This window comes from Glandiceps talaboti, chromosome 21, assembly GCF_964340395.1.
Source record: "Glandiceps talaboti chromosome 21, keGlaTala1.1, whole genome shotgun sequence".
Taxonomy (NCBI): domain Eukaryota; kingdom Metazoa; phylum Hemichordata; class Enteropneusta; family Spengelidae; genus Glandiceps; species Glandiceps talaboti.
Genome location: NC_135569.1, coordinates 11,295,843 through 11,309,317, shown reverse-complemented (window position 1 = coordinate 11,309,317; position 13,475 = coordinate 11,295,843). Strand labels below are relative to the sequence as shown.

General features: G+C 35.7%; 1 protein-coding gene across 1 annotated transcript in view; it reads left to right on the top strand.

Annotated features, from left to right (window-relative positions):
• The window catches only part of LOC144451852 (uncharacterized), a 33,784-nt gene that overhangs the window by 5,887 nt on the left and 14,422 nt on the right, over positions 1 to 13,475 (top strand). Inside the window, exons 4-6 of the mRNA XM_078142758.1 lie at positions 1,971 to 2,083; positions 11,421 to 11,630; positions 13,003 to 13,154. Coding sequence (XP_077998884.1) covers positions 1,971 to 2,083; positions 11,421 to 11,630; positions 13,003 to 13,154 — 475 coding nt within the window. The remainder of the gene's footprint in view (positions 1 to 1,970; positions 2,084 to 11,420; positions 11,631 to 13,002; positions 13,155 to 13,475) is intronic.

The following is a 13,475-nucleotide window of genomic DNA, read 5'->3' as shown; positions in this document are numbered from 1 at the left end:
AATGATGGCCCCAGAATTGACAGTAATCTCAATTGTCTTATATCATTATCTGAAAAATACAGATATTTTTCTACACATGCTAATTTTGTGTGATGTGACATTTGTTCAAATGCAAGTGGTCCAAAATACATGAATTCAGTATTTTCATCTTGAATTTTCATAAAGTTACTTCAATTATTTGTTTTAATTTCTTAAAATGACCGTGCCATAACTCTAAGACAAACATCAAGCCAATGGTAGCTTTATATACTTAGTAGTTGGTGCTCCAAGTATGTTAGTGTTTACTCTGCTTTCTCCCTGACTTGTACTTAGTTGTGTACAAACAAATACCCCCTCTGGAGAAAGAGGATAAATTTGATGTACTGAGAAGGTATCCAGTGTGTCTAGGAGATAAATACATTTCAATCCAATCTTATGTATACAAACACAATCACCAATAGAGTGCTAAAAACACACACAAAGGTCTAGAAAGGTGTTAGATTCCTCTTTAGCAATTAAGCTGTTAGGTCAACTTTGTAACTTTCAAAAACAATGATGTGTAATTTGCATATCAATTGGCTCATTTTGTATGCAAATGACCTACCATGTGTGCTATTATTAGAACCTCAAAAGTGACCTCTTGTAAACACAGGTTAATTTGGTGGTTATTTGTCTTGATAAGTTTATGCTATGCTATCTCAAAGGAGTACTTCACAAACTTGTGTCTGTCTCTGGTCAGTCTTTAGTTGTTAAAAACACAGCATTCATATGTTCATAGGGTCCTTTCTTGATAGAAAATTTCACTGGCAAAAATGAAAAAAAAAAACATACAAAAAAATAAACATATGGCACCAGATTATCAGTCAGGCCTGAAAGAGAGAATCGATTCAGGGTAGGCCTCTAAACTGTTGCCACACAAAACAACAGTAAATAGTTGAATAGATTATAAGTATTCTATCATGTTTAGATCCTGTTTTGTCCAAATTGTATTTTTTGTGTCCAACAAATACTTCCCTGGTAGAGAGAGTATTACCTGGGATTGAGATGATTCATGTCCTAAACCTTTCAAAATAATTTGAATATATATTTGTAAATTGATTTTGTGATTCAATCAAGATTAAGGAAATATAGTTTTTTATGTTGTCACTGACTAAGGTGTAAATCACAATACAATTTATTACATCGATTTGTATCTTTTGAAGACTGACCTTTCAAAGTGACCTGAGATTTAAAATCACATGAATGGTATGAAACATTTATTGTTGAACATGTTAAATATTGATTTCCTGTCAACATTGTGATGTGTTAGAGTACATTTTTTTAAGTGTTGAAGGTGTGTTCAGTTTACTGTTTGATTTGACCAAAGAATAAATATTGTACAAAACAGTCCAATCGTTTTGATAGCTAAGCATTGAACTAACAGCTGTGTCAAGGGCAATGAGACTAGGTCAAAGTTCAGATAGTGGCATTGACTGTGCAGTTGTTGTTTATGTTGAAGATTTAGTGGATGGTCAAGGACTGAACAAGGTCAAGTTAACACCCTGAGTTTACTGAATGTATTTGTTTATTGTTGAAATTTTGGAAATTATGAGGGGGTCACATGCCTTAAATCTCACATGGCAGGTTTATTAGACTAGAATCAAGGTGATTGGGAATTTTGAATTTTGATATCCAGATGGAAAAATAAGAAATTCAAAACCCCATTTGCATGGATTCCATACTAGTTTATTTTGTACAATATATAAGGAAATGGTTTGTTGCCAATTTTCATTATCAATGGTGTGTTGGTTCATGGATTTCAAATAAAATAATTCATACAACATGTGTTTCCTGCTTTCTAAGAAATAGTCAAGGAACAGGACAGGTTTATGTGTTCTCATGCCATTTATCGCTGTGCATATGGTAATTCACTGTCATCATTAACACAATATTTCAGAATATTTAGCACTGTGTGTTTTACCATTAACATTGATCCAAATGTCTTTTTACAGTCAAAGCAGCAGAGCCAGCAGTAAAGAAAGTCGAAATACAGGAAGTTCAGTCAGTAATTCTACCAGGAAGTCGGTGGCATTGTGTGTTAAAAATCTACCCACCAGATCTACAGGTATGTATTACAGTGATAGTAGAATAGAAATTGATACTTGTCTTACAGTAATTTTGTATAGTAGTATAGTAATAGTGAAGATACCTTATTGGAATCTAGTTTTTGAAGCCACTACATAGCTTTCGTCTGAATCACTTATACGTGTCATCAACTTATAATGATGTTGTTTGGTCCGGTGACCTAGTGGAATCACCTGACTACAGTTTTGTAAATAGGTGGGAGATGGTATCCTTAGTCATGGTTGAGGGATGGCTGGTGTTCTCTAACTTCAATGGATTCTCGTATTTTCCTAGGCTAAAATTTGTCTTCTCTGTCCAGGAACATTGACTGTTCTGTTATGGTGTGTGCGATGGCTTTCATATGTTCCCCTACAGCTATGAGAGAGCTGTTTTGCCTTTGGTATTCTTTAAGGCAGATTCCAAATGATCTGGTTGTCTCTCCAATATACTTTGCATCACAGTCTGCACATTTGAGGTTTTAAATGACTGTATTTTTTGGTGGGTGGAGTTTGGTCTTTAGGGCATACAAGTTGATTCCTGATGGTGTTGTACATGTATGCAGTTTGTGGTATGTGTTGATATTGTATTTCTTGAAGATCTTACTTAGGTTTTCATGAACATATGGAAGCGGAAAGGATCTTGTTTTCAAGTGAGATGTAGTGCTGGGGCAGATTTGACTGTCTGTGTGGTTGTGGTTTCGATACTTTAAACAGCCAGTATTTGTACCATTGTCCTTAAGGACTGTCTTATGTAACATGTTATTTCTCACTCAGATGTGTAATCACCTGACCAAATGGCACAACTTCATTACATAGATGATGTTTGAGTGATTCAGACAAAAGCTATGTAGTCGCTTCAAAAACTAGACTCCAAGAAGTTAACAATACTAACTATTAAAAATGATATTTAGCAAACTTTGGCTGATTTATCTGGGCTCCATGAAAATCAGTTTTGTTGACTATCCCATGATCTCCAATTAAACACTTATTTCATAGTGTCCATTTTCAGAATATTTGTTTGTCAATTTCAATACATTTTGAGTTTGTTCATTTCACAATAGTCAGTTAACTTAAGTACACCAAGTATGTCTATTTTAGTGCTTGAGAGAGGTGTCCAAATTGAACAATTTCAGTGTGTTTTTGTGTGTGCCTATTTCAGTACATACTAAGTGTGGCCATTTCAATACTCTGCTTCTTCTCTGTGTAAACACATTCTGTGTGCCTGTCAATTTTAGTACTCTGTGTGTCAATTTCAGTCCCCATTTCAGTACTTTTTCAGTGTGTGTCAATTTCAGTACTTTCAGTGTGTGACTGTCAATTTCAGTACCCATTTCAGTACTTGTGTGTGTCAATTTCAGTACCCATTTCAGTACCTTCAGTGTGTGTGTCAATTTCAGTACATTCTGTGTGTTTGTCAATTTCAGTATGTTCAGTGTGTTTGTCAATTTCAGTACCCGTTTCAGTACTTTGAGTGTGTCAATTTCAGCACATTCAATTTTGAGTGTGTGTCCATATCATATTATCAGTATGTTGTGTGCATGTCAATTTCAGTACTTGCTGAGTGTCCATTTCAGTATTTTCTGTGCACATTTTTTGTGTCAACTTTAATACTTTCTGAGTGAGTGAGTGAGTGAGTGTGTGTGTGTGTGTGTGTATGTGTGTGTGTCAGTTTCAGTGCTCTCTGAGTATGTGTTAATTTCAATATTTTCCCGAGTCAATTTCATGATATATGTAGCTTGTGTGTGTCCATGTCAGTACTGTCTGTGTGTGTTCAGTGTGTTTGTGTATATTAATTTCAGTACCTTCCGCGTGTCAATTTCACTAAGTATGTTGCTTGTGTATTTTTCATTCTGCTTGTCGAAAAAAATTAAGCTCCTTCTTAAAAACTACAATGAAAGAACCAAATTTATTCATAAGATATATATCGCATGATACTGATAGATTCTGTTTGCAATTCTTTGAGTCTTGTAGACACTTTGTGAAGTGCTTTGCATTATGTCAGTTGCTTATAAGTTATAGTCCATATGTAAATATGGAACCAAGCCATGACACAGCAGACTTTGACTAACACGACACAAAAGATCACGATGCCAATACTTGGCAGATAGCTTCTCATCTATTGTCATGGTTTACTGTATGTGTTCATGGTTTGCTGAATGTGTTCTTTGACTCCAGCTGAGAACAAAAGACCCAAACTACTAGCATTAGTCTACCTTAGTCCAAATAGACAAAGGGTGTTTTCACTCATCAAAGAAACTGCCAGTAAGGGACAAAAGTGAATCATGCTTGGTTTCTCTAGTGGCCTGTCAATTACTGTTGTGTAGGCCATGAATTGTGTAGGCCGTGTATTGGTAACAGTGTGTTTTGTATGGCATGTGGCCTGTCTGGTCATGTCTGCAGCACTCCATTGTCTTACATCGACATACAGCATCATGAATGAAACCTTTCTTGTCAACTTTTACTGAGTTGCCCTGTGTACTCCATTCAAAGACTTATGTGCTGCTATTTTTCACTTCTGAGTCACAAGCAAGCTGTTTTTTTTTCTTTACCTTGCCCAACTCTGTAGGTGTTGTTGATCAATATTATTCTCATAAATAACTAGTTTACAGCATGGTTCTTCTTAGTACATTATAATGACATGGCCTTATTCAAAGTGCATTATTGATTTTTTTTTTAAGTTTGGCAAAGTCAGCCAAGAAATACCACCCACTTTATAAATTGATTTAGACCACGCTTTCAAAAACGCTATTGTAAGCATTTATGGTTTAAAATGATGATAAAGAGATCTAGATATTAGTATTCAAGAAAATATCCCCATAGATATCTCTGAACAGAAAGAGAAGGGCTTGTATTCTAGCCTACCCGTAGACGTGAAGGACTACTACACTATATCAGCTAACTAAACAGACATTTTGAATTTTTGACCATATACAAAATATTCGCTATGTCACCTCTGACCTAAAGCTTTCTACTGACCTGATTTATGTGAACAAGATACAAGCTAGTCAGGATTATCCGGTTATTTCTAAGAAAATTGTATTTTTACCAATTTCATACAACTGCAAATACAATATATTACCAAAAAGTTTTCAAGTAGAACTTCCAGCCTTTTTTTACGTGTGAGTTTCTTTTCGTTGAGACCGTTCAGTTTTCTTTTTGGGTGAAATAATATGGAATAATGAAGTCAAGTATTTGGTTACAGTGTATTGATTTATGAAACTGTGCTGATGGAATTAAATTATCACCATTTCCACAGAATAAATTATAACTGAATATCGAAATCATATCAAGTTAGATTGTTAATATTACATTGTCTGCTTGACTGACAAACAAACTATTCTATATTACAATGTAATCAAAGCGTGGAAGTGAAAGTGAATATTGCGAAAGAGGATTTTTTTGTGGAAGTGAAAGTTGTGTAGCAGTTGCAAATAACAAAGACAAGCGTATTCCCACTATACAGTGACTATGTACTGCTAACACTCTGGTGCATGATTTGGAGAAGATTGTCAAATAGTGCCAGCTGAATGACAGTTCTTTTGATAGATAAATTACAATATCATACAGGGACTTGTAGTTATATATTTCAAACAGCAAACAAGTACTGAACTAAACTGGAAAAATCAAGTTACTTGGGGCTGTCCAAAAATGACACAAAATCACGATATTTTATTCCGTGTTACAAGGTACCGCTGGCTAGTACGTGATTTTGACTAGATTATTGAACAGACACTGTTGAAATAAAAGTCATTCTTTTTAGTGTTAAGTTCAGTACCCAATTAATTAGCCTGGAAACATGTCCAATTCTAGGCACTTCAGACACAAGGATAGCAAAGAGAGACAGACAGCGCAACATGGGTACTAAGCTATAGTTCAGTATACACTGTAAATCATACTTGAATAGACAGGCTAAGCCTATTTGTGTCAAAACTAGGCGGGAATAATAGAGTGACTTGGGGCCATGTGTAGGGTTTAGTCTAGGAATGTCCATGTATAGCAGTAATCTATCAGTCTGGTTCACTGTAAAACTACAGCTGAATTTATCCGTATTCAATATTCTGTCTATAGTTTGAACTGTGTACTGTGTACTTGGGGGCAAGATCAATAGTTCAATGTCGGATCAAATGAATTCTTTTAATTTTTTTTTTTTATTTTTTTTTTTTGGGGGGGGGGGTGAGCCATTTTAGTTCTCATTCTACAAAGACAATTTTACTTGTAATAGAATCTGTTTTGTACCCCTAAATACAAATATTTCTAAAAAATATCACATTGAGAAATGGAATAATTTTCACCACAGTAAATACATGGCACCGGTGTACCCTCTAATGATAGCCAAATTTTGGTGTTGTGAGTCCAAATGATAAATTTCTTGTGAGGCACCACGTAGTAAGAGATAGGGGAACACCAAATTTTGGTGTGTGACTAGACACCGTGTGTGTCAGTGGCGCGTCAAATTGTCTTAGAGGGGACACTGCATGGCACTAAAATACAGTAAAGTGTCAATAAAAGAGCTATTTTTTCCTCTACGTACTGTACTGGCTTTGTATTCATAGAACTACATACTAATATACAGATTTGAAATTGATTTGCTGTTTGAAACAATTTTCAATTTTGGCCAATTTAGTTAGAAGGAGGTGGGTGGGTCTGGGACCAAAAAATAAGAATTTAGTTGTCTTGACCTGCATTGAAGGTATTGGCTGTGGTTCTTATTCTTGTATCTGACCCCAGGCTGTGGTTCTTTGTACTTACATCTAGACAGCTTGTATATTTTTATCTAGTTTTAGTAACAGTTGACTCCATGGTACTCAGTAAATTATTAATAACATCTCGTGATGAGGCAATTTATCTCAACTTGACCAACCATAGTGTGATGATACCATTTCCTAATACATGTAATCTCATTTCCCCTTAGGGCCTTAGGCTTAAAAAAAAATTTGCTTGTTCCCGTTACCTGACCCCAAATAGTTTTTCATGCCGACTCTAAACTTGTTTTAATGTATTCAAGAAAAAAAAATTGCGAAGTTCGCAAGAAATAGTGGATGCAGAAACTGACATCAACTTAAAAAAAAAGACAATATAAAACTGTTCTTTCAATCTGTAATGGCTGTATATCTGATAGGAAGAAACCAACATAGACCATATGGAAAACAATGGAAAACATAACTACCTGAACTAGACACTCACATACGAAAAAAAAAAAATTTTGAATAAAATAAAAAATCTACCTACCCCACCTATTCTAAAATTGAGCGTAATCGGAACCACACAATTTTACTCTTTTAGGCCTCAGCCTGGAATCAATGTGAATGGGAGTTTTGAATTCATTATTTCCTGATCACAAAATCAAAATTGACAACCCTATTTACCTGGATTCATTTTAAAGGCCAATGTGTGAATCCCACATCCTGAGATTAGTGTTTCCTTATCAATGGCACAATATAGATTACATGGGACTAGTCTTTTGCTGAGAAGCAACTTAGAACTATAGTCTTCTAACCCAAAATTTTAATCCTCCCCAAGTCTGGATGTCAATGTGGTCTGAGATCTGAAAGGTTCTAAGAAGAATAGCACTATCCTAACCTAACCTAAATAAAAGCCAGGTGTCCTGTCGTGAAATATTCTGAGTAAGAACTGCTGTGATAATAAAGAGTGGGTGTTGAGAAGTTTCAAAAACCAGTCATTTTGTGTTTTGACCACCTGCTTCCCATATCAACATTGGTTGCTTTTGTCCTGCTGTTATCCTGTGTTGTCCTGCATATTTTTAAGACAACATGGCTCAGAATTTTTTCCAAAATTGGTAACCCGAAGATGGTGACCACTAGTCACATAAATATGAATGTAATAAAAAGGCTTTCATTCAGAATCTTTCATCTTCAACATCAACACACAATCAGTCGTCGTCTGAGCAGGCTGACAGCTGCAAATTATGGTCGCCCCCATGACAAGAATTGGTAGTTTGTGGACGTCAGACTACCATTAATTTTGTGCCCTGGATGGTGTGTATTTTTCTACTGTATGCGAGGGCAGGGCGGCATGGAATCTGTGCTAACCAGCCATCTGATGTCCTGACCTTCATACACTGTCTTACAAATGGAATGTTGACTAACAGCATAATTCAAATTCTTTTACTCCAAACTGTCTACTTTACTAGCATCAGCTACAGTTCTATCAATTCACCATGATGTAAATCAATAGCGTCTTCCAAGGTCAGAGGTCAAAGCAGTATATTATATGTACCCCAAAACTTAATACTATGTACAAACTAGTCTAATGCTATTCAACATCGAATCTTAAAATCTCTCTTAAGTTAGAGATAGTCTGAATGCCAAACTGGTTTCTGGTTTTTTTTTCTGTTTTTTTTGTGTTTTTTTTGTTTTTCTGGGAGTTTTTTCGTGTGGTTTGTTTGTGTTTTTTGTGGGTTTTTTGTGTTTTTTTGTGAGTTGAGGTGGAAATCGTAACGATGCTGTATAGGAACTAGACTAGCATCCAGACTCCTAGTACATTTTTTGCTTCAAGTGTGAGCCAAAGTTATTGGGAGAAAAAGAGTGCTCCGTTGAAATATTTGTTCACATTTTTCTGCCATTTATTGTTAACAAGTTCACTGATTAGCCAATGCTGTAGAAACCCAGAAAAAGGATCCACTGAAAGCTGAAATTGTGTATATTTGTCCACATGTACATGCCTTGGGGTAGAGTGTATAGATTCGGACTATTTTACATTCTTGCCCTGACACACTTGGAATTTTTAGTAAGCAAGCACTGAATGTATCATGTATTAGTCAGATCTGCATAAAACTACTCATGTGTCAGTCCTTGAATGGATGTCAATATTTTAACAGGTCAGTCGTACAAATTTGTCCACCTGCCACTCAAACTGACAAAGTATGTTTGCCGCAAACAAGTCCCCAGTTCACAAAAAAAGTGGTGTTTGGATGGTGGTGTGGTCTATCGTTGTTAGTTGTCTTCACACTGTTTGCACTTTGTTTCCTCATGTGAATATCACATAGAGATATAGCTTTTTAGTACATGAACAAATCATGTATGTTATCTAGTATGCAAATGCAAGATGTCAAAGGTCATAAACACCAGTGTAGATGATGACACTGTTTCACACCAAGCCTGGAACTGTTTCTCTTTTTCATTTACGATAACAGTATGGGATACACGCTTAGTATCAACACTGCATTGTAACTAAGGTCAAAAAGCTAGGCTAATGATGTTTGTTTGTACCCAGGTGTTAGATTTTATATTTCAAACATCAGTTTGAGTTCAACACTTGTTGAATGTCCTGTGGAGAGGATACTTTGTACTTGTAGTGTAGACTAAATCCACCTACATGTAACACTACACAAGCTTAGCAAAGCAGACTATATCCAACTGCGCTACACAAGCATGAAAATGGAAATCACATAAAACTAGAAATAACAACACACAGAGAACAGTAGAAATAACAATCCATGCATAACACTAGAAATATCAACACACGCTTAACACTAGAAGTAACAGCCCATACATAACACTGGAAATAACGACCCATAACACTAGAAATATCAACCCATACATAACACTAGAAATATCAACACACACATAACACTAGAAATATCAACACATACATAACACTAGAAATATCAATTCAACACACATAACACTAGAAATAACAACACACGCATAACACTAGAAATGTCAACACACACATAACACTAGAAATAACAGCCCATACATAACACTCGATATAACGACCCATACATAACACTAGAAATAACCCACACAACACTAGAAAGAACATGTTCGCATACATAACACACCACAAGTGACCTTCCACACAGAATCTGATATATAGATTGATAGTCTTTGAGGTCAACAAATCTGTTACTATTTTCAGAAAGACAAACAGGTCTTTTGTCCGTCACAAGGTGATATGTCACCTAAGACTACCTCAGAGGGGGTCGTGTCCGTACTGTTTACTGTACTTAATATCAGGCTCATTCCACTCTCTGTACTCTCTGCTCTTTCTGCCATGATCATGTTATTTCCACAGTGGCCAGTCATGGTATTCTAATGGAATGAATGGTTGGCATAGCAACTGTTGGCAGTGTGCCAATATGTAATTTACCACACCCTGCAGTATACGCTGTCTTGCCTGAAGGCTGCCATGCATCAAAGCTTTGCATTAGCAATACAGCTGTAGATGAAATTAACGACCTTTGCTCAGCTGTGCTCTGATGATCAATTACAACAGATCTAGGAAACAACTAGAGACTTATTTTGACCACCTGATGTTATTTTAGCTTCCACAAGGATGTTTCTGTAATCATTTACTCAAACTGTAGACAGCAATAGTACACACATCAATACAGTTTGACATTCTATGTCTCTGTATGGACATAAATAAACAAGGTATCAAGTCATGGCATTTTGCCATGTCTGGTCTGTGTTCTGGATTAGTGGCAGCGAGGTTATTGGAATTCAGTCTAAAGTGACAATCTCTGTTTGCTTGTAGATTATGACCTATGTGGTGATGTGACAGCATGTAGGTTATAGATGATGCTAAGTTTGAAAATATACTCATGAATGCTTCAGAGATTCAATTGTTCTCTTCTCATTTAAACAGAGAAATTAAATAATGATTCTACAAATTGTGTCGCTATGAATGTATGTCTATGTATATTTGTGTGTGTGTGTGTGTGTGTATGTATGTATGTATGCATGTAGGTATATGTGTGTATGTATGTATGTATGTATGTATGTATGTATGTATGTATGTATGTATGTATGTATGCATGCATGCATGTATGTATGTATGTATGTATGTATGTATGCATGCATGCATGCATGCATGCATGCATGTATGTATGTATGTATGTATGTATGTATGTATATGTGTGTATGTATGTGTGTATGTATGTATGTATGTATATGTGTGTGTGTCGTATGTAAATAGTATGAAATCTTATATCTAGAAACTTAAATGTGTGGTGACCATGTTGTATTTTCTCATGTTTAAAATGTACTTGATTTGAAATCAAACATATTAGGTATTCTCATGATTAGACCGACTAATTATGACTGATCTGGCTATTATTAACATCACATCAAAAACTAAATGATTGTCATGTGTCTAGAGGAGGATGGTGTGTACGTGGTAGTGTATCAAAGTATGAAAACAGACACCAGACTCAAGATTCTCCCTTCCTGGTTTGAAAACTGAGAAGTACAGAAGGTGCTCTTGACCAGAGACCTCATTGAAAACAAACTGTACTGGTCTTGGTTCCATGTTGTATTTTCACACAAGTCATAAATTAACAGCTTTAATCTTTTCTTTCTTTATTATTTTCAACAGACACAAGTTTGAAGGATGGTTTATTTCATGAATTCAAGAAACATGGGACAATACTTGCCGTGCGTGTCCAAGGAGCAGGGGGAGATCGATATGGTCTGATATTTTTCAAACGAGCGGCAGATGCAGACAAGGCCTTACAACTTTCCAAAGGCAAATTATTTTTTGGATCTGAGATTGAACTGTCGATCTGGACTGGACCAGGTAAGACCAGTTTCTTCCATATATATTACATGATACTACCAAAGCAGAAAGACTAGAGAGTTTCAATTTGGCAGCACAACTGTCATTTTGAATTATGTAAACAAACTACAGACACTGATAACATGCATGCACATAAAATTTTACAGTTTTATCTCGCTGTGAACACAAATAAACAGTTCTGTGTTTGAATTGTCCGTATTTCATGGACACTGATGTAGATTTGTGTTCACAGTGAGATAAAATATATCATTTATATGCTTATGCACTATCAGTGTCTTGACCTTGTTTTGTTTAATTTCTGACAAAAAATGCTTCGTAAAGTTTTCAAAGTTCTCAGTGTAACTTTAGTTTGGACTGGTAACCCTAGCAAGGTGACTTTGATAGTGGATAACTTTTCATAACAAAAACACTAGATTTGTGTATACTGTGCTACACTTTGTTTATCAAGACATGCTGATTTAATGTACTATCAAACCTAGGGTCACTCCAAATATAAACAAGTCTTTCAGTTATTGGCCGTTTGAAAATAGACAATTCCTGACTGTATATCATCACATGCTGGTATTGTGTACTATACCAAAACTTAAAAAGTCACCAAAACAGATGAAAAAACCCTCAAAACCACTGCAAAATGCTACAATTATTGCAGTTATATACCATGCATGAGCCAAAAAATCAGGAATATATACTCTGGTCGTTCTACATCACATCACGACAACGCACACGTCTATGTCACTGCTTCTACTGTGTTCGAAATATAAGTCAAAATGTTCAAAATTGCCATTGCTTTCCCCCAATTTTTCTTTGATATTACTGGTATAATTATGTTGTTCTCCAATATTTTTCTTCATTCAGCTGGAAAATAAGGGTTTTCACGCGTAGTGGCAAAGACCCCTTAGGTCACTCGTATTTTCCTTGGTTGAACGAAGAAAAATATTGGGGAATAACATCTAATTATCAGACACAGTCATTCAAAGTGTATATTTACTGAACAAAAAGTATTATTGTTACTTGTACTTTGTCATTGGCCCTTTGTAAATAGCTCTATTTATCTGTAAAAAAAAATTGTTATTGTACATACAGGACATTTTAGATATGTATTATGATGTATTGAGTCACAAACAAGGACTTGGCATATGTTGTTTCACATTGATTTTTCAAGTAGGAAGCCATGATAAAATTGTTTTGTAAATTAAGAATACAACTAAATACCCAGTCCTCATCTACATGACCACTTTAAATGCTAACTTGAATTGTGATCAAACACATGGTCACTCAAAGTATAGAGAAGTTTATTTTGTTACTCAAAACATAAACTCCCTCCCTCCCCCTCCCCCTCCTTTTATGTTTATCACTACATGATGATATTGTTTATCATCAGATACAGAAATAGAAGGAGATCTAAGAGTGCATGAGGAACCAATCCATGAATATCATTCTAAAGCCTCCAGGACTTTATTCATTGGTAATCTCGAAAAGAACACCACCTATCAAGATCTACTGGAGAAATTTAAATCATTCGGTGACATAGTGGTAAGTCGGTTATGCTACAGCGCCATTTGCAACATCTCTGCAGTCAGTCCCTTTGTTGCAAAAACTGCAGTCAGTCCCTTTGTTGCAAAAACTGCTGTCAGTCCCTTTGTTGCAGAAACTGCAGTCAGTTCTTTCGTTGCAAAAAACTGCAGTCAGTCCAACCACAATGACAAGCCAATGTGCAAACATGGACTAGAGAAATGGGAGGGGGGGTGACAGATTAGGGTGTTTTGATGGTGTGCTATAATAGTGAGAGATTGTTGTGATCATCATGTTTTGATGGTGTGCTATAATAGTGAGAGATTGTTGTGATCATCATGT